This window comes from Colletotrichum scovillei (assembly GCF_011075155.1).
Source record: "Colletotrichum scovillei strain TJNH1 chromosome Unknown Contig00001, whole genome shotgun sequence".
NCBI lineage: Eukaryota > Fungi > Ascomycota > Sordariomycetes > Glomerellales > Glomerellaceae > Colletotrichum > Colletotrichum scovillei.
Window position 1 is genome coordinate 1,426,157 of NW_023336259.1, and position 20,037 is coordinate 1,446,193.

Sequence of the window (20,037 nt, forward strand, 5' to 3'; positions counted from 1 at the left end):
AGGTGTGGCAGACCCTCCGCGTAGCCAGTAGACGGCGAGCCAGCCAGTCTCTAAGAGGGCCCTAACGCCATCAGCACCTCATCAGTCAAATCAGCCCAGCTCACAAGTCTGTCCATGTATGAGGTGGGTGAGTGGGCTGTCACTTTTTGGGCGCTCAGGCATTCTGACACTCTGGGGGAAGCATGGCGGATGGACGTCGTGGTGATCTCTGGCCTTCCCTTCTAAGTAAACCACCTCAAATCAGGACGGAGGACAAAAAACCGGTAGTCCAAAGCTTGTACCTATTCCCCTCCTCAAAGCTTGCTCAGCGGTTGGAACCTGGAACTTGGGTACCTCTCCAATCCCCACCTTGCGTTTATTTCTTCTTCCTCTTCTCCTATCTGCTCAACCGACAACCGGAATGTCCCAGAGTCATGGATCAAAAGTCAAAGGTTCCGTGGAGTTGAAGTGGTGGTTTTGTCCTTGGATCCCTTGCCCGCCGCACGCGAGCACATCATCCACACCCCATTTCACTCCGACCCTGCGCCATTCACCCGCCTGGCGCCCCCTTCCAGACTCCAGCAGGTAGCCGTAGTGTACACTTGTGGCTCCTCCAATCTGCTTTTTCCCTTGGGCTCTCTGTATGTCTCTGTGTCTCCCCGGCTTGAGGTCGTTGTCTGAGAATACCGCGCCTGTCCCGCCGTCCCGCCGAGTTCGCCCACTTCTTCGGGGTTACTCGTAACGGCGCGCGGTGTAAGGTACATGACCGAAATGGTAGGTAATGTGTACTGAGGTACTTGGCCCGCACCCGCCCTTTTTAGTCGGTGACGCCTTAATCAGTGACAGACCCATTCACCGTCATCCTGTACTTTCTGGCTGTGGCCCAGCAGGAGAGATCCACCCCTCACACCCCCCTTATCCTCTTCTTATCATCCATCCCGCTTTCTTCCTTCCTTCCTTCCTGTCCGCTGTTGGTTCCAGTAGACTGCTGCCACATATATCCTGTGTGTGGCCTGTATTCGACCACTTCTTGACCTCTTTCCTATTATGAATGCCTGATCGACCTCGACCTTGAAATCCTACTCTTCACCGACTTTAGGACGTTGTCAAACGACAAACGTACAACACTTGAACTAAACACGCTATTAATACGGGGCGCCGTTATCGAGGCGTCACTGCGACACCGCGACTGGGGGGGCTTATCGTGATTGTTCGCCCATCCTTTATCGGACGAACACAACTCAACTACTTACATACCTCTTCGGCTTGTGTTTGTGCCAGATCGACGACTTGGTAACAACACAAACACTATGGCTTTCCATCAACCTACCCGGCGGCCTTCGCAGCAGCGTGCTGCCCGCCCCGTGCAAGAGGAGGATCGCGACATTCCTCAACTCCACGTTCAAGATCCTACTGCTACCGATGCCTCCCACTCGTGGGTACTCTTCGAACCGGCCGATGACACGACGACAGCTTCTTCCTACCTCAGCGAAGAGGAAGAGTCACTTCCCACACCGGGTCGATCAAGACTCAGTGACATAGGTAGCCTCAACACGTTCCTACACTCGGCCCGCGACACAGAGTCCCGGCAGTCGGGTGTCCTCTCAAGTGCCATCGATGAAGAATCAGTCGAGGACGATGCTGAGCTTGACAGCCTCGACAGCCATCTCCCTGAATTCAGGACGATCCCAAGCCTTTACACACATTCTACTGGTGCTGCTGGGGCGCAAAGCGTCCCTGTGCTCCCCACACATGATGGCCTGGGCTCGTTCAGGCTAGACAACCCTGAGGTCCAGGAGCAGCTCTATGCATTTGAGAGATTCAATCCCAGACATGTGCGAAGGCGCCGTGAGAGTCTTGAGCTAGCCCAGCTTGAGATGGAAATAGAGGAGGAGCAAGAGACGCACAAGATGCAGAGGATCGAAGCTTGGCGACTGGAGCAGAGTCGCATCTTATTAGAGGAAATTAGTAGGGAGACCAGACGGCGGCGGCAGTCCATGGTCTCAGTCAGACCAACTGTGACGACAGAAGAGAAGAAGGCCGAGGATGTTGCAAGCTTGAGTGTCATCGGAAATGAAGACGATGCTGACAGCATGGACTGGCACTACGAGTCGACTGACACCCAGGACAATGAGCGGGGCCTGCTCGCCAGGATCACCCACAAGGTTCTCAACGACCTGGGCATCGACGAGAGGTTACTCTCAATCTTGCTCGGAGAACAACTACCGTCAGACGATGACTTGTCAACAACTCCCAAGACAGGCGCAGATTTATCCAACACACCCACTCAACAGTCCAATGACTCATCTTGGCAGCTGCGGGCGTTGGATCGTGTCGCAAAAGAGCTTGGCCTGATGGTCAATCAGCTTTCGCCGCATAACCACCCTGGTGCCTTCTCGACTTACACTCGCATGCAGCAAATGCCTATTCCTTACGCAGGTCTGCCGGCTATACCAGAGTCGAGCGCTGATACGGCAATGGCTCCCGTAGCACGAGAAGCATCGACCAAGATGCCCGAATTCCAGCCAACAATGGTTCAACACGCGCGCCCCATCAACATCCCCGCTACCCGGCCCCAGTTGGATCCTCCCGTGCCTTTGACTAGGGATGAGTCAACCCCATTGCCTGCTACTTTTACCCAGGAGGAATGGGAGCAAGACTTGGACGTCAACCTCGTCTTCAGATACTTGCGATCCCGCTTCAGCTCGCGGTCGACGCCTTCATCTACTTTCACAACCGGTACTTCCCATCTTGCCACTTCAAGCACGCCAGATGCAGCAGCTAAGGCCGCGCGGGTGCGCCAGCATCACCCGCTCGTCTCCCGGGCCCGACAGGTAGAGCGGAGGACTTTCAAGGCGACGACACCATCTAGCCCCGCCGCTATGAGACACGCCTCCAGCTGTGCGAGTCAAAGTACGCGACGATCGGCGAGACGGAGCAGCGTTTCATCACGGCACTATTGGGATATCGGAGGTTCTATCGGAACGGGATCAGTCATCGCCTCGGTAGGCCCGATGGGCAGTTGGGGCGAAGTCTAAGTAAACGAGATCATCAGCAACAGCCGGGCAGAGTCATTCGTCCCATTTCTACTCTCTGCGGCCGGCTGCTACCGGCCATGATCGGGCGTCTGTCTACAATAGATGTATTACTATTTGGGTCAGCGGGAGTTACTGAGAACTGTCGCTTGTTTGACGGATATTGGGCACAGCATTAGCATATCACATCATGACGAGTAAGGGACTTAGAGTTACTAAGCATCTACAGATCATATAAACATTATTGAGTTTGCGTAATTGAAACGTCTTGGCTATTCATCTCAAATTACTTACTTGCGTGATATTGCTGGAGATTAATGGACGTCGTTTTTCTGATGATTTTATCAGTGGATGATGCGTAGACTGAGATATGGACCTAGAATTGACGCTTGCCTCAAAGAGTGAGAAAGACGTACCGGCAAAAGAACGAACCAGTCCTCCGGAACTCTGGCCGGTGGACCGGCTAGGCGGCGGCATATGTGGATCCTTGGCCCCGAGCGGGACGGGTCGAGTGACACAATCAAACTTGGCAGCTAAGCCGACGAGTACCAACCTACGTGCCTACCAGCCTAGTCCACTGTCCGCGGCATATGGAAGATGAAAGTGAGTCTGCGACAAACCATTCGCACTTCACAAAACTTGTCTCGACTCCGCGAAACGAACGATCGACAATGGATTATGTCCCTCAAGACTCGTCACAGTCTCCACCTTTGACCAGTCAGCGATGCAGATGGGCGCCATGCTGTGACTCCCATTTCCCAAAGCCATGTTCACAGTTTCCTTTCTTGGGGTACACCTCACCATGCGATAGGGAGGAAAGGGCTTACACTCAGTTTGCAGCCAACGACGCATGGCGAGGCTTGACTCTTGAGATTTGCACAACCTAGACAAATGTCGACCTGAATTTTTTTTTGGATAAGGCTGGCGGGGGATTTTCCCACTTGCTGCTTTTGCCTGGAAGCCAGTCATTTGATCGGGGCGCCTCGCGTACAGGGCGGGATCGCCGTGCGGGACCCCGGACGGACGCCTCACGGGTTTGCGAATGGATAGCATCATTGAGCGTCAGCCTAGCGTGGTCTTTTGTGCTTGGTCTGTTCTGCCCATCAAGCGACTAACACCAGGATCTGGAAATCCAGGGTACTGCTGTCTATCCCATGGTCCGTCTGTGTCGTTCACGCCCATCACGTCCATACATTCTGTCAGCCTTTATCGAGTGCGCAACCAACTAGGTACGCGGAGAACGCGTGCTTCGCTACTTTCTTTACTGTGCTTTGCCGCCGTCCCCGGACTCTGATCTGTGCTGAAATAATTGGCAAAAGGAAGGGTTTACGGATAGTGTATAGTCGATCCAACCGCGTCGAACCAACGATAATGGTTCGGATTCTGTCCTTCCATCTCTGGAATGGAACGGCCATCTTAATCGTTGCTTCTTTGACCCTGCCCCTCCACAAAGGCATACCCCTTGCTCAATGCTCATCGTGGTCCCGCGCTGTTCTGTAGTGGAGCACGTTGTTTGGAACTAAGAAGCAGGACTGGGGGCCGATCAGAAGGTCATGGGAAGAGAAACGACTTCTGGTTGATGGTATCAGAAACGCTGTGAATGTTGGAGTTGCGACTCGAGAAGATACAAAGATACCCGGTCATGCAGAGTTGCGGTGGGAGAGAGGCTGGCGTGGGAGAGTACCTCCTCCGTACTGCGGTATGGGAGGAACAGAAGAGGGGTGCCCGAGTTGCTCAAAGTTGGCGTTGAGCCAATGGGATGCTTCCGCTGGATGCCAGTCGGGGCTCCGAAGACGTGGAGCTTGCAAGGATACGCGGGCGGGGCCTCACGCCGACCACTTTAACCCATGGCAGGCAAGCAAGACGAAGACGCGTTTCTGGCCGTCGACATCCAATCACTCCTGATCCTTGCATCTTTCTTTTTTCTGCTGTCTCTTCCCCCTGCTTCTTGGTCTGCTGGTCTGCTCTCGCGCCTGCTGTGGCCATCCATCCCGTCGCCTCCCAGGCAAGTTCCCATGGTGCTATGGAGGCCTGGCCGGTTAAGATCTTGCGCGGCAGAAGCGCCCAAGCAGCACGGCAGCTTTTCAGGTTCGCTGAGGTAGCTACAGACTTACATTGATGCCCACCACATCAGAGTGAGAGGCGTCCACTGGGCTTTTGTGTACCTATTGTACGACATGGCGCGCAGCATGGGATATCCATATGCAAGCGAAATCCTACGACATCAGGCACACCAACCCACACACACCTATGGTACCTAGAGCACTTAGTCACTTAGTGTTATGCCGCATCATAGCTTGAATTGCCGCCATCTAAACGCAATTCACACCACGGTTTATACGAATACACAGAGCGTTTACCTTGTTCTAACAGATATCAAACGGTAGCCTTAGGACAGCGGCTGAGATATCAGAGACCCCTGTAACCATTTTCGAGTCATTCCTGCCAACTTGCATAAGTCCACTCGCTTCGCTAATGCACTGTGACCTCGAGCAAACGGTATCCGTAAACCTGAGCGAAGCTTGCCCTGCTGCTGCTTTAACTTATGTTTCTCTTCTCCACCTTTTCGCATGCCTCGTTCCTAATTACCCGTCTCCCTCCTTCCCGGTTACTTGTCGCGCATTTCCCTTCCAGTGCTGTTCCAGGTTCCCACTTCCTCCGCCTCGATTAGCCCATCCGCACATCAACCAGCGCCAGGTTCCTCGGTCGTGCTTGTGCTGCCCAATCCAGTAACCGCCTCACTTTCTATCAACAACATCTCCCCCACCACTCCATCGTTCGCCAGTCTCGTCCGCCTGCTGCATTGCTCAATCCGCGCATTTCTTCACCAAGCCGGCGCATGCAGATATAAATAAGCGGAAGCTTCTCGCGAAACCGACTTCCCTTTTCCCGATTTGTTATACATCTATTCCGTCGCGGGTGCGTGTTTACGGCCTGAGGGTTTCCCCAGTAGGCTTGCGAGTGCCAGCTTCAATCCAGGACATAGCTCCCATTATTGGACAGAGGATAGAGGGCTAACTACCACAGCAGCTGCAATGTTCTAGGTCTCTCGGATTGCGACCCAGCTGGGCCCTGGTTTGGGCCGCGTAGGCATTTCCTTCGTCTCGTTTCAATCAACTTCCTCCATCACACCGACACCGACCTACGATACCAATATCGTCGACCTCTCATCCCAGCTCACCGGGACCCAAGCTCCCGCGCCATCCCATCGCCGTCCGAACATCTCCTCGACCTCCCCGATGAGCATTGCTGCCGCCAATGGCAACAACACCTTTTGATCCCCCTCTGCCGGGCTCTTCATTTTTCGATATCTACAACGATGGCGCTGCCCAGCGCAACCCTGTCCAACTTCCTGGAGGAGCATGCAATTATGTGGATTTAACACCTGGAGCCAATGGAGCGAAGTGCGGATGCCGTCGATTCTGGAGTCGCTTCGCCGCCGGGAAGGCGTATACAGATAGCCTGGGATCTGATAACTCCGTCTGGTGTATGTGTTCGCATCATGCCTGCTTCCACGATGACGGACGCGCCGCGAGCGAGGCTCCAGCACCCGCGCCTGTATCTGCGATTCCGCCCACACCCACCACCCACATTCCTCGCCAGGAGAATGAGAGATCAAGGATGTCCAGGGAACCGCTTAGCCCGGTACAATTGCCAGATATGTCGTTTCGTATGCCCACCGGATACCCCCCGACAATGGACTTCATGAACCTGGATACTGCCATGGCTATATCTCCGAGCAAGCCCGAGGAACCAAGGCCCCGTCATATGGACCATGTTAGCCAGCGCCCGGAGTCTACCTTACAGGATACGTTAAGCTGGGGCGACTTTATTCAGTCCCAGCCCGGAAACGGTTCTACTTCGTTACCGCCAATACCAGCCCAATGTCTAATGCAGTCTCAGCCCAGCTCGACAACATCTTCCAGCCAGGCTCGCTATCTTCGTCCGTTCTCTGGGAAAGGTCTCCAAACACTTAGTGGTGTTGCTACTTCTAACATGCAATCTCTACGGAAGGACAGACTCCAGGATATCGTCACTTCTGCCCCACAGGACCAATTTACCAAGGACGACGCCAGCGCTATGATTGTCCACAGTGATCATGGTGCAGACACTCCGAGGGCTCTGTCTCCCTGCGTCCGCAAGGAGGATGCTGTTTTTGCCGGGCCTTCTCGCGATACATTCCGCAATCTATCGGATACAGTTCAAGGTCACGAACACCGTCTCGAGAGACTCGAGAATGTTTCATTCTCCGCTGCCGGGCACGATGAGTGTCATGAGAAGCATGACGCCACGGATCTTCGAGTGACCGACCTTGAGGTTCGCTTCGAGGAAGTGGAAAAGCTCATTAATGATAACGGCAGTGTTGTAGGGCGCCTCGCCGACCGACAGACGTTTGACGAATCTACCAACAGCGTTGTTTCAGTCGCTACGAGTACGACTACCGCACGAGCTGGCCATTCTGGCGAAATCTTCAGCCAGATTCAGACGCTGCAGTCTCAGATCCTCCAACTTCAGTCACAGCTTCCCACACTTACTCGGCCGTGGGAGATTGAAGTCGTGTATCTGCCTTTCCCATTGAGGAGGGTCTGGGTGGAGCTCCAGGATTTCAAATCCGATGGCACTTCGAGCTTAGATGAATGGACTCAGATGCCCAACACCATGAGCTCTCACACACTTAGAGCACAGTCACCCTTCTGCGCAGAATGGGCTGATCCTGGACATGACTACGCGTGGTTGATGGCAAAGGCCTGTAGTCCTACCAGTATTATCAACAGCAGACTCAAAAGCCGCGGCTTAGTGCGAACTATATCTATTAGAGGATCAGATGCACGAAGTGTCCAGGCAGCGATCCATACTGCGTTCGGTACCGCTTTCACCGAACTTTCTGGCGGTCATCGTTCAGCCTCACGTCGACGCAGCCTCGACAATAAGACAAGTCGCTTTTTGGGCCTGCAGCAACCATGGGTACCGCTGCGCAAGATCCACAAAGACTCCCGTCTCCGATTTTTGACGCCGGCAGAGATGGTAACGCCTGCCCTCTGGGACGTGTCGTTTCTCAACTCTGTAATTATGCGATCATCTGAGCCGCGTCTGTTCATCACGCAGCCTGAGGCCTATCTCCAAGATCTACCATCGTATGAGAGCGGCTGGAGTTGGCAACGCCTTCGCGAAATGAGCCGTTTCTACCCCGACTCTCAGGCTACTCAGGAGGTCCCCGAAGCCGACGCGAAAGAGGATCACTGGACGTGGCATGACCATCTTGACGAGACCGCGAGCGCGCCAGCTTCTCTGAATATGCGTCAAGCTGGTCAGCGAGTTTCAGCATCCCCTTCGCTGCATCATATTGCGATTCAGTCTTCGATGCGATCATCTAGTCCCATGGCAGCCCGTGGGCAAACCCCTGTGAGGGACGGAAGGATTACAAAGCCACCGTACATCCGCACCGCCTCGCTTCCTCCCTCAGTCCCCGCCAACATGTCGCCGTCGCAGATCAAGCGTCGTGTATCATCATTTGGCCAGAGGGCAGCTGTTCCAGTCCGACCTAACCCTCCCAACATCTCGACTGCTTACAAGCGGCGCCGCACGACTCGTTCGCCGAGTCGCCCTCTCAACACCCCCCGATGGACAGTATCGCCAAGCCCGATGCCCGGTGTCATTCCCTCTGATGAGCGTCACCCGTCAACCCGTGGCATCACGCCCCATTACTATGCGACTCCGTACAGCAACGCACCGCTAGGCGAAACCCGACCTCGGGGCACGGGCGTCGTGGTGGATGATTCTCCCCCCGACGATGACGAAAACCTCGATCCGGATTACGGAAGCACCAACCCTTACGACGATGACGACGACAGCGACTACAGCATCGAGATGGTAGCTCGCGTGCCACCGGAGCGTGAGGGTGACTCATCATTCTCGCGGCAGGTCCATCTGCCTGAGGATGAGCCTTGGCCCGGCATCGAGGACCAGGAACACATGTCCGACGGCGAGAATATTGACCCGCTCTTCTCGCCGACGGCCGAGGACGACGTTCACTCGGAGGTGAGCAGCCAGCCGTCCGAGTATCCTAGCACACAGCGTGGCTGGCAAGTGCCTGGCGCCGACAATGGTGTAGGCTTTCGTATTCACGAAGACACCGATCGGATGCAGCATGGCTGGAACTAGGCGTTATATCTGGTGCTACCATATTTCCATATACGTTGCTATTTGTTTTATTTTTGACGAAGATGACGCAGCGAGTTTGGGGGGGTTCAAAGCTGTTTTTGTAAACAGTGACGTGTGTTGGTGTGTCTATTATTCGGCGTTTACAAGGCGACTTTTTATCTATGGCATGGCGTTCAGATGGCGCTAGGTTGCATGCTTCTTTCGTCCCCCTGGCATCTGACGATCTATGAAGGCTCGGATACGTAGTGAAAGTCGGCGACGGAAAAGAGGCTTATCAGATTGGGTTGTCAGGTAGAAAAGACGGGAAAAGCGTCGTGCGTTGCCGTCAAGAACATGATTGATGCCATGCCTAGCGAGCCGGGAAAGCTCGCAAATCTACACTTTTCTTGTTATTGTACAGCTAGAATAGCAATGACTCCAATACTACAATACAACCAAGTAACATTACATCGGAACCCCCTACCCGGTTGGAGAAGCATGGCGATTTTTCAATCGAGAGACAGCTGAGAGTGGGTTTAACAATGTTCAATGACTATTACTACGACTACTTGTATGTATGTATGCATGCATGCCTTGTAACCCATGCTCTTGTCGCTCTTGAGCCCAAAAGCCCCTTGAAAGGTATCCCTAGTAATGTATGTATATAGTGTTGGAACCAAACGCCATGCCTGTTTCGTCAAGTCAATCAGTCAGTCAGTCAGTCCGTCCAGTCACCCCTTTTTGTTTAGTTCATATTCACTGTCTCAATCTCTACTGCTTGCATGCCACCGCCACCTCTCTACCCAGTAACATCCTCTTCTTCTTCTATGTATATTGGGGAACTCTTTTTACTGCAGCAAGAGCGCTTCCGTGTTCAGCACGCCAAAGAGGTTCTCGATCTCCCTCTGCACGTACTCGAGCTCCTGCGCGACCTGGGCCGTGACCAAGGTGTACGCGTACAACAGAGCAAAGTCCTTCTCTTCCAACACCACACCATTCTTGGTAATTTGGTTGTTGTTGTTCTTGCTGCTGCTATTGTTGCCGCCGACATTGCCGTTTCCGTTGCCACTCTCCTCCTGCCGCTGCTCCTCGAAGTCATTCCCAACTATGGGAGAAGGAGGCTGGTGCTCCTTGCGGAACTGATAAATCTTGCCCAGCAGTCGGTCCTTGTTGCCCACCACCGACGGGATCGCGTCGGTGAGCGGGTACTCTAGCATCATGGAGCTTGCGAGCACCTGGAACACGTGGCAGATGCGGTCGCAAAGTTGCGCGCGCTCTGGTGCCGTGTACTCGAGCAGAGCTCGTTCGCCTGCGGACAACTGCCCCCGTCTGGAGGTCACGAGCCGCATGGCGTGGAATCCGTCGAGAATCTTGCTAGTGGACTGCATGATGCGGCCGTAGGCGGCATCAGGAAAAGGGCCACGGAGTTCGAACTCGCTCTTTGCGGAATTACGCAAGGCTTCAAGCTTGAAGGCTATTCTCTGTGTCAGCGATATGCGGTATGCTCGGGTTTAGAGAACAAGTCTCTTACCATAGCGTTGCAGTGCTTGCTCTTCTCCGGCTTTCATGTACGACCTCGTGTTGTCGCTTCGGAGTAGAATAGCCAGCGGTCCTCTCTTCCAGATGAGGCCAAGCTGGAGATAGAGTACTGAAAGACCTTCCTTGAACTTCTTCCTGCCCGAGATCGGCCAGATTGCCCGGCAAACAAAGATACCCCATAGAATACCCAAAGACACCGCAACAAATCTGTGATAGACAATTTCAAACATCAAAGGGTTGGAACCTCCCTCATCGTCATCGTCATCATCCACCTTTTGTGACAACGAATAGGCGTAGAGAACAGTGACGTTCCAGGCGAGAAGCGTAATCCTACCGAAGGGGGCATTGTTCTTGACGAGCATCATGTAGAAACTGAAGAAGCTGACCATCCAGCCCAGGAACGCGAGGACGACCCCGTTTCCTTGGCTGATGGCCCACGCCGTCAAGGAAAAGGTAGCTCCGGCAATGGTGCCAATAAACCTTGCAGTGCCCGTGGTGTTGGCTGCTCCGACAGTCATAGACGCGACAATCATGAAAGATAGCAAGCCCCACTCGCCTCGCCAGTGCTGATACGTCGGTCTCGTTGCCGGAATGAAGGCACATGCTGCCCAAAGCATCGCTCCAAAGCCGACTTTGACACCAAATCGGACTGCCCAAATTATTAGCCGTGTCTAAGCACTCTTTGAGTACCAGTCACTTACTGTCATCGCGAGCCAAAACTCTCAAACCCTTGAGAAGCTGCTGCGAGAAAAATCTCATAATCATACTCGCGTTGGGAGCGGCATCCCAGCTGAAAGTATCTCTGCGCTTGATCATCGTGTCGGGAATACCCCTGGGAAGAGCCGATTTCCTGATGGCACGAACAGGCTGCTCCGGAGGCTCCATAGGTTGATGCAACAGACGCTCAGTATCTAGGTTGCTAGGGTCGGATTCCTTGGGTTGTGCAGGCGAGGAAAAGTACTTCCAGACCTTCAGCCAGTTCCAGCTGCGAGAGCCCATCTCACGATTATACTTGAGTTCTTCCAAGGCTGTCAAGTATGCATCAATATCCTCTGCCACGTGCTGCAAACTGAAACTGAAATGTCCGCAGGCGGCCGCAACTTCCTCGATGTCTGCTTGAATCTTTTCTGACCTCGCCCGGCCCAGCTCGATACTAGTGTAGAGCTCTTGCAGGGCGTGAGTTCTTGCGTTGCTGTACAGCGCCATGGCGTCCTTTAAACTATGCTTAAAATGAGGGTTGACTGTAATCTTGGAGTCTGCTCCCTTTGCAAAAGCTTGCTCTCTCAGGATCTCCGAAAGAGTGTATGCCAAAGACTTCATCGAGGGGCCCAGCAGCGCTATGAAGAGCTCAAAGATCTCTGACGGTGAGCGGAAAGTAGGCAGTGGCGCCGGAGGGCCGTCTGGGGTTGCCTCGGGGCTCGGGTGGCTATCCAGATCATCGTCGTATTCGTCATCTTCCTCGATCGACGCCAGTGTTGCGAACCGATCCCGGGCACCCTTGAGGTATTGCGACATGGCGCGAGACAGCGTTGGTGAGAACACCGTGCTTCCGGGAGAAAGCTGTCCGCCCATGGGATCCTGCGGCATCTCCTTGAGTAAGGCAAACTGCGTGTTCGCCGCACTTCTCAAACCTCCTATGGCTTGCGAGAGTGACTCCAACGACTTGACGAGATTCTTTTCCAGGTTATAGATTTTCTCCCGTCCAAGAACCCAGTGTTCCAACTTCGACTCCCTAAGATTCTTTGTCATTTTCCCGTACGTCGTTTTGTACAGTCTCGCAACCTGGCCAAAGTCTCCCGACATGATCTCGTTCTCAGAACCATTCAGGAAGCCACGAGTAATCATGGAGAGCATGTCCGCGAGTGATACTGCGGCCGAATTCATCGAGGAACGCAAAAGGGCCCGTGCCGACACCCTCCAGACAAAGAAGTTGACCGTTGCCGTGATTGTAATGCCTATAGCCAACATCTTAAGTACTTGTACAATCTTGGCTTCGGAAAAGTGCCCTTCGTGGATTGCTTCCTCTCTAGTGACCACGGCGATGATGGCAATCGAAGAAAGGGTACATCCCACGTTGACCAAGGGGTTGTTCAGCCTTTGCTTCACCCACCCGATGAAACCCATGCCGCCGCCGATGCAGAACGTCAAGATGAGAACGTGAGACAGCGGGATGAGGCCGAGCTGGCCTCCTACCACAACGGAAAAGGCCATGGCGAGGCAGGATATGATTTCGGCATACAGAACGGCTATGGTGGCAATGGCGACGGCCTCAACCATGGAGCCCCACGTGCGACTGGCGTGGAAATAGACCGTCAAAGTCGCGACGACGTGCTTCCCATCAGGCTTGCCCAAGAAAGCCGAGATGGGCGAGAGGAACGTCGCCATACTGGCCAACAGGTATGCCAAGGTACACTTCAGCACGCCCTTGCCCGCCGGAGACATGAGCCAGTCCCAGAGGTGCAGGGCACTGGTCTTGATATTATGCTTGACCACATTGAGAGACTCGCCGGTCGACTCGGCGGCCAAGAGGGATCGGTATCCGTTCACTTCGGGCTGGGGAATCTCGATGCTCGATCCGCGGAGAGAGAATTGGCGGCGGCTGCGTTCGCCGGTGCCTGGGACGATGAAGGTGCCATTTCGGAGCTTCTAGAATCACACCGCGCGGTCAGCTACGATTTGCGCAATACCAGCCAACAAGCTTCACCGAAAAAAGGACGACAGCCGATTCAACTCACGCTCCGTTTTGAGGGCCGCCTAGGTGGCCATTGGTTGTTGTTCGACGAGCTCATCACGGTTGGGTGTTGCGCATCACCCAAATGTCAGCCGTGTTGGAGCAGTCGGTCTGGTTGCGCTCAGCAAGGGAGCTCGCAGAAGCTTGTCTACTAGTGGTTCGTTTTCTAGGTTGCAGCGATAGGGATTAACTTGTGTTGCCCTCTGGATGTTTTGTTGTACGTAAGAAGAAAAAGGGTAGGTTATAGCTGTCAGACACAGACAGACCTACTGCCAACTGCAAAGGCGTCTAAACAAATATTCCCAACGACCGAGCATCCACGACACACTGGCACTGGTCTAAATTGCTGCAGGTTGGGCGTCGCCACATGGAAAGCTCCTCCCACCAGCAGCAGTACAGCAGACCTCTCTTGCCTCAAAGATTCGCGCCAACCATTCACATCCCTAGACCCATGTCATCTGGCCGGCTGGGGTCCGGAATTGTGCAACATTTCAGTCAGTCAGCCGGCACTGTGTTCCCACTCCCCGATTCCCCATCCAGCCCAGTGTGGGGTTTTGCGCAATCGCCGCCTACCTATCTTACACTAGTTAAGCCCGCAGGACGCATTCCCGACTCGCGGTCATCGATCCAGTGCGGGTGTGTACGTACTCTTCCGTCTTAGTTGAGGGTTAAACGACTCATCGCAACAGCTCCTCGTGCTCCTCTATAGAAGGTATCGCAACCACCGCAAACTCTATCTCAAAGTCGGGAAATCCTAATCGTCGTCTCGCCGTTGGCCTTGAGCTTTCCTCAGCACCAGATCTTCTCCCATGAAGAAATTCGTCTCGAGAATGGTTACACACGCTCCCCGGCAATTTGCCCCGTTGAAGCCAGGCGCTGCAGCAAACTCAACTGCACCGCGACTCAAAGGCATTGTGTTCGATGTTGATGGAACGTTATGGTACGTGATCAGGTGTCTCATTGCTTATAGCCATCATACTTTCTCATTCTGTATCTTATTCGAACCCCAACTTTGGCACCCCCGGCAGAGCAGAACTACTTCATCCCCAGCGGCTGGTTTTTCAGACAAGAGTCCACGAAATACCATACATTTCACATATTCACAAACTTATTAAATACTCTTACAAGCCGCATATACTTTCTTACGAACTTTACTGACTATCATCAAGTGAACCTCAAACGTACATGTTCGGCGAGATGCGTCAAGCCCTCGGCATCACAAAGAAAGTAGATATCCTCGACCACGTCTACTCCCTTCCCACAAAGGAGGAACAAGAGACAGCAATGGAGTCCATTCGCCACATCGAGCGTACGGCCATGGCCTCTCAGGTGGCCCAGCCGGGCCTCGTGGAGCTCATGTCCTACCTCGACAGCCGCGGCGTCCGCAAGGGCATCTGCACCCGCAACTTCGACGCGCCCGTTGCACACCTTCTCGGGAAGTTCCTCGAGGGGTCACTTTTCGAGCCTATCGTAACCCGCGACTTTCGTCCGCCTAAGCCAGATCCCGCAGGCATTCTGCATATCGCGCGAAACTGGGGTCTCGTCAAAGAAGCAAACACCTCGACTGACGCGAAGGAGACAACCGTCGGTGATGGTAGTGAGCTGATCATGGTTGGGGACTCGATCGATGACATGACGGCTGGGCGAAGAGCTGGCGCGGCGACAGTGCTCCTTGCCAACGATGTTAATGTACATCTGGTCGACCACGAGCACACTGACTTGGTGATTCGCCGATTAGACGAGCTGATTCCTATCCTTGAAGAGGGTTTTAGCAGCAGGGAGCCAGTTTCATCGACGTAAAAGAGAAACAGGAGGAGGGACTAGATGGCACCTTGTCTACTGTCACTTTGATGTCTATTTAGAAAAAGTTCAAGAGAGTATAAGACACCATGGTCAAGACAAGCAGGACGAACTGCTCAATCATTCGTCTCTGTCTCATTGGCATATCAGCCACCGTCGAACCCATCCTCCAAGTTTGCTAGATACATGGTACCCTACATGAGAGGCTTTTTGTGTCGACATATCCCTCCTGTCTCGATCGCGATCGATGATGAATGCCCTGCACAAGCTTTCTAAAGACTTGACTGATGTGCCTTCCCATGGTGCGTGAAACCCCAAACTTCCCGAAGTCTGCAGGAGAATGTTGTCCATACATGCGCCGAGTGATGCTGATGAAAAGAGGGTAAGAAGCTTCCCTACGATCGAATCGACACATTTCGCCGCTGGAACTTGATCTGAGGCTTCAACCCAGCTTTTCTACGCGTCTAGATGAAGGGGTCTTCTAAGCCGGCGACATTGTCATCGCGACGCGTCCTGCAGCTTCTGTTATCGGGCATGTCCATCTTCTGAGACGAGTAAAGCGGAGCTGATGAGATTGCACGTTGAACCCGTTCGTCAGATGCTGGTTGAAAAGCCATCTGGGTAGAAATATTGCAAGTTCTCGGTCCTTGGCTGAAAGATGGATGTGGCTGTTGTGGCGGAATGGCGCGATTTGATGCTCTATCATGCAGTTGGTGAGCTTGGTGGGATTGAGGCCCAATGCTATGTGTATAGTCGAAGCCCTCCTGCGACTAGTTGGAGGTGCCGTTGTACACGTCGCTTGCGTAGCTTCTGGGCGCCGGAGGCATGCCAAAGGTAGCTTGTCTCCGGTTCTCTCTTCTCGGATCATCAGGTGTGCCCTTTCGAGGAGGGGCCGGAGGTAGAGGTCCGCCAGGAGCCGGGCGAACAGGCAGGCTAAATGACGCAGCATTGGCGCTCACCGGACCAGCACTGTTCGGATACTCGCCAACCTTGGGGATCGAGTTGGTGGTAACAATTCTCTGTCCCATCCCAGGATGGCCACCCGGCTGTCTACTGCTCATTGTGTTGAGCCCATTTCTAGTGGGAGAGCGGTTTGAGTGACTGGCGGGCTCTCTCGGAGAAATAATGCCAGCGCCGGCAATAGGAATTTCTCCTGAAGTAGGGGTGTCCAGGGATCGATCGTTTCCAGAACCGCCATGATATGTTGGGGAATCATTGGAGTTGAGCAGATCGCGTGTTGCTGGAGAAAGCTGGGGCGCCAAGTGAGACTTGCGATTGTCCCTCTCCATCATACCAACTGCCCACTCTCTCAGGTCTACTGGTGTTCTCTTGGCAGCTTGGACGAACGGATCACGGTCCTGGTGGGAAAATATGTTAGCGGCACGGTTGATTCATGTTTGGGGGATATACTTACAAAGAGCTCCTGAGGAGTAGGCCGCTCGTCAGGAACCTTGGACAGGCACTTTTGAATCATGTCTTCCAAAATCGAAGGGAAGGCATCGCTCTTGGGTAGCCTGGGCGCAGGCTCGTGGACAATTTGCTGCAAAAGGTCCAGAATGCCGGCGGGTGCGCACTCGCCGTCCGAAAGTTGCTCGCTTGCGTTGAAAGGGAACTTTCCAATGGCCATTTCCATGATGGTCAGACCGAAACTCCACACATCTGACTTTACTGTGTACTTCTCGCCCTGGATTCGCTCGGGTGCCATGTACGTTGAAGTTCCCACAAAGGTATCAGCAACAGAGTTAATGAGCTCTCCAGACACGCCAAAATCGCAAAGCTTGATGCTTCCCCTAGAGTTCACCAGAATATTGGACGGCTTGATGTCTCTGTGCATGATGTGATGCTTCGAGTAGAGGTAGGTCAAGCCTCCCAAGGTAGCCACGGCAATCTTTCCGAGGACATCCACTCGAACAGGCCCAAAGACCTTGGATACCCGATCCAAAGCACTGAGAGACATGTTAGCCAAGGTTGCTGAAGTATATCGGACACTCGCTTACCCAACGTCCATGTACTCCATACACATAATGACGTCGTTGTGGTCGTTCAGGAAGGCTCCGTAGAAGTTGACAATATACTCGGATGAGCAGCCGTGCATAATCTGAAGTTCACGCACAATGCGCTTGCGCATCTCTTTCTTTGCTTCCACGTGGATGACCTGATATTGGTGAGTACTTGACCTTCCGAGCAGGACAACAGCAATGACCGACCTTTCGTGCCATGACAGTTCCGGTAAGAACATGTTTGACTTTACTGACGGTACCTCCATTTCCTGAGCCGAGCTCCTTCAGAATTTCCAGGTCCTCTGGTCGCAGATCCAGCTTGTACTCGATGCCAATCTCCAGCTGTGCCGACTGGTCACCGCCGTCCTTATCGCGGTGACTGCTGGTCTCGGCGGTCGGTGGAGGCTTGGGCGCAGCAGGTGTCAAGGCCAGGCCTTTGACGTTCTTGCGCTTCATAGAGCGAGGCGCGAAAGGGTCAGCCATTTTGGGCTAACAGGTCTCCGTCACAAAGTCGTAATGCGGAAAACGGAAAGTAAAGCTGAATAACGCCAGCAGTTACAACGACGAACAGGTAATTATCATGCCCTGTTCACGCTGTTGTAAAGAGCCACACCCTCCAGTGTGTGTGTGTGTGTGGTCTCCTGCGCTGCGATTTAAGCTATTTGCCGTCTCGGATCGTCGGGAACTGTGATTCGCGTATTGGGTAGCGTTCGCACACGAGTTGACCTGGGTCGAATCGGTTGTGCCGAGGACAGATGCCAGGAACCAACGGTCTCGTGTAATCAAATACCAAAGACTGGCCTGTCACTGTAAAGGAATCGTGAAATCGGGGTTGCGTCGGGAAACAGGAGGGGGGAAAGGCGAGCTGCGAAGGTTCGTTGATGCTCGGCGGGCAGAGGTTGAGTTTAATATCGCTTTGGCGGAAGAAGCGATGGACGATATCCGGAGTCGACGACTGCGTGTAAGAAAGGAGAAGGAGGAAGAGGGGCGTAGACGACTCGAAATTTATTGGTGTGATTGTTCTCGATGGCGTCCCCGTTTCGGCCAAGGTGGGGTTGGAAGGTAAGGTAGGGAGGCGACTCCGAGAAATGGCGAGGGGGGAGGGGTAGACGAGCAAGAAATAGGCAACGTGCTCCGTGTCGCTGGATAGGAGTAAATGAGAGGGCCTCGTAGAAGTAAATGAGGTTGCTCTCGATAGGTAAACGGGCGGAACGTGGGTCGCGGGTCAGGATGGTTAAGAAGAGGATGACGGGGAGGGGATGGATGAGTGGATGAATGGAAGAGAAAGTAAAGCAGTAGAATGATGGACCAGTTTCGAGCGCTTGGAGAACAAGACGCAGTTGCAGTAGGTACCTAGTCGACCTGAGAGGTGAAGAGTAAGTGGTGTCAGATCAAACAAAGGTTCGTTCTGCCACACAAACATCCAAAGCAGAACAGACCTGAGGTGCCCGGGTGCGATGGAGTGGGAGACCCCCAACCCAACTGGAGCGCAGTGGTACACCCAGTGGAGGGGGAAAGGTAAGGTAGGAAGGTACCTAAGGTGATGGTGCACAGGTGCCTGAAGTGAGGTACCTTACCTCCACTTACCCGTGCCCGGAGTACGAGGTGGCAGGAACAGCCCACAAGAATCACGGTCCAGTCCGGTCCCGTCCAGTCTAGTGTCGAGACGCAAGTCTCCAGCACACCCCGAGTCGACAAATGAGGGCTCAGAAATGGTTTCGGATCACACAGCGCGGCTGTATCTGTTTAAGACCTGAACCTGGGACCAACCGGGGGCGGCATCCCCTCCAGGTTCTAATCCGCGCTCCAGTAGCGAGAGCGACGGTTACTCGTCCGTAAAGTCTTCCAGGCCTTTCCCACCTTGGTCTCGGTCCGTCAGGGCAGGTTTGGTCACTTGTGTCATTTCCACTGATTTCCTTGCTGGCCAGCCGACGCTACGCTACATCGTTTCTACCTATGTACACAAGTTGAGACTGGACGTCTCTTTGGCTTCTTGGTTCGTCGGCTTCGTGGTTTCCTAGTGTTGCAGTTCGCTGTTTCTTTCTCTGCGACAATGGCGGATACGATACAAATGGAAGCGCCCCACCAACGCTGCGGTACTGTATCCGAATAAAGCTACGGATACTTCTCCTTACTAATATCTACAGACGTAAAGCCAAGTACCCAGAGTCCCCAACATGCCTTAGGTAGCTACCTCAAGGTCAGATGCAGAGTGGCTGGGATCAGCAACGGATAACAACAAGAGGACCCAAACGGGCCACAGCCCAGCACTAGCCCGGGCCAGTGTTTTAGAGACGTCGAGACCCAGCTCCGGAGTACGGGATAGAGATGACTTGACGCACGTTTTAGAGCTACAGTAGCAGCAGAACGTCTGAATCCTCTAGGGGACCTTGCAGTTCCGTGGAGCCATCGACAACCCTGGGTTGGCGACTGAGGGGTCTCTGGACTGGTCCGTCCAGGGAAGGACATCCTATTTTACCTCAACTCAACGTAAGATATCGGATCCGTGATTCTTCCTCGACAGCACAGACTCAAAAGCCCAGAGCCCGCCTCGATCCACCTCACTCTACCTATCTACGGGGTACCTCCCTCTGAGTATGTATACGAGCCGGGAATCGACGGCTATCCTTTCCTCTACGCTCCAACTTCCCATCAACATTAGCAGGTTGTCAGCGAAAAAAGGCAGAAATACAAGTTCGACTATGACTTGAAGAGAGCTACCGGTACCTTACTCTCTGGCCTGCCGCTGTATCCGCCTGCATTTGACACCATCGGTCCCAACCATTGCCACAACATGGCAGAGACAACGGAG

General features: G+C 53.7%; 5 protein-coding genes across 5 annotated transcripts; 3 read left to right on the top strand and 2 right to left on the bottom strand.

Annotated features, from left to right (window-relative positions):
- Positions 1-402: 402 nt before the first annotated feature.
- HER10_EVM0012228 (uncharacterized protein) lies at positions 403-3,272 on the top strand. The gene has a single exon (XM_035481626.1). It carries the CDS (start codon positions 1,290-1,292, stop codon positions 3,015-3,017), a length of 1,728 nt encoding a protein of 575 aa, XP_035338986.1. The 5' UTR covers positions 403-1,289; the 3' UTR covers positions 3,018-3,272.
- A 2,247-nt stretch (positions 3,273-5,519) lies between these two features.
- HER10_EVM0001329 (uncharacterized protein) lies at positions 5,520-9,614 on the top strand. Its single transcript, XM_035482854.1, has one exon. The coding sequence runs from the start codon at positions 6,273-6,275 to the stop codon at positions 9,174-9,176; it is 2,904 nt and encodes a 967-aa protein (XP_035337981.1). The 5' UTR covers positions 5,520-6,272; the 3' UTR covers positions 9,177-9,614.
- Positions 9,615-9,743: 129 nt separating this feature from the next.
- Positions 9,744-13,870, bottom strand: HER10_EVM0012472 (ribosomal protein L19). The gene is made up of 4 exons (XM_035481866.1): positions 13,430-13,870; positions 11,396-13,340; positions 10,687-11,343; positions 9,744-10,629 (listed from the first exon to the last, which is right to left on the bottom strand). The coding sequence occupies exons 1-4, from the start codon at positions 13,481-13,483 to the stop codon at positions 10,004-10,006; spliced, it is 3,282 nt and encodes a 1,093-aa protein (XP_035339009.1). The 5' UTR covers positions 13,484-13,870; the 3' UTR covers positions 9,744-10,003.
- A 255-nt stretch (positions 13,871-14,125) lies between these two features.
- Positions 14,126-15,225, top strand: HER10_EVM0010192 (haloacid dehalogenase-like hydrolase; the record flags this gene model as incomplete). The annotated part of the gene is made up of 2 exons (XM_035479660.1): positions 14,126-14,365; positions 14,595-15,225. Exons 1-2 carry the CDS (start codon positions 14,235-14,237, stop codon positions 15,223-15,225), a joined length of 762 nt encoding a protein of 253 aa, XP_035338814.1. The 5' UTR covers positions 14,126-14,234.
- On the bottom strand, positions 14,940-18,677 carry HER10_EVM0007822 (uncharacterized protein). The gene is made up of 4 exons (XM_035477366.1): positions 17,433-18,677; positions 17,223-17,380; positions 16,640-17,171; positions 14,940-16,583 (listed from the first exon to the last, which is right to left on the bottom strand). The coding sequence occupies exons 1-4, from the start codon at positions 17,706-17,708 to the stop codon at positions 15,996-15,998; spliced, it is 1,554 nt and encodes a 517-aa protein (XP_035338599.1). The 5' UTR covers positions 17,709-18,677; the 3' UTR covers positions 14,940-15,995.
- Between the last annotated feature and the right edge of the window lie 1,360 nt (positions 18,678-20,037).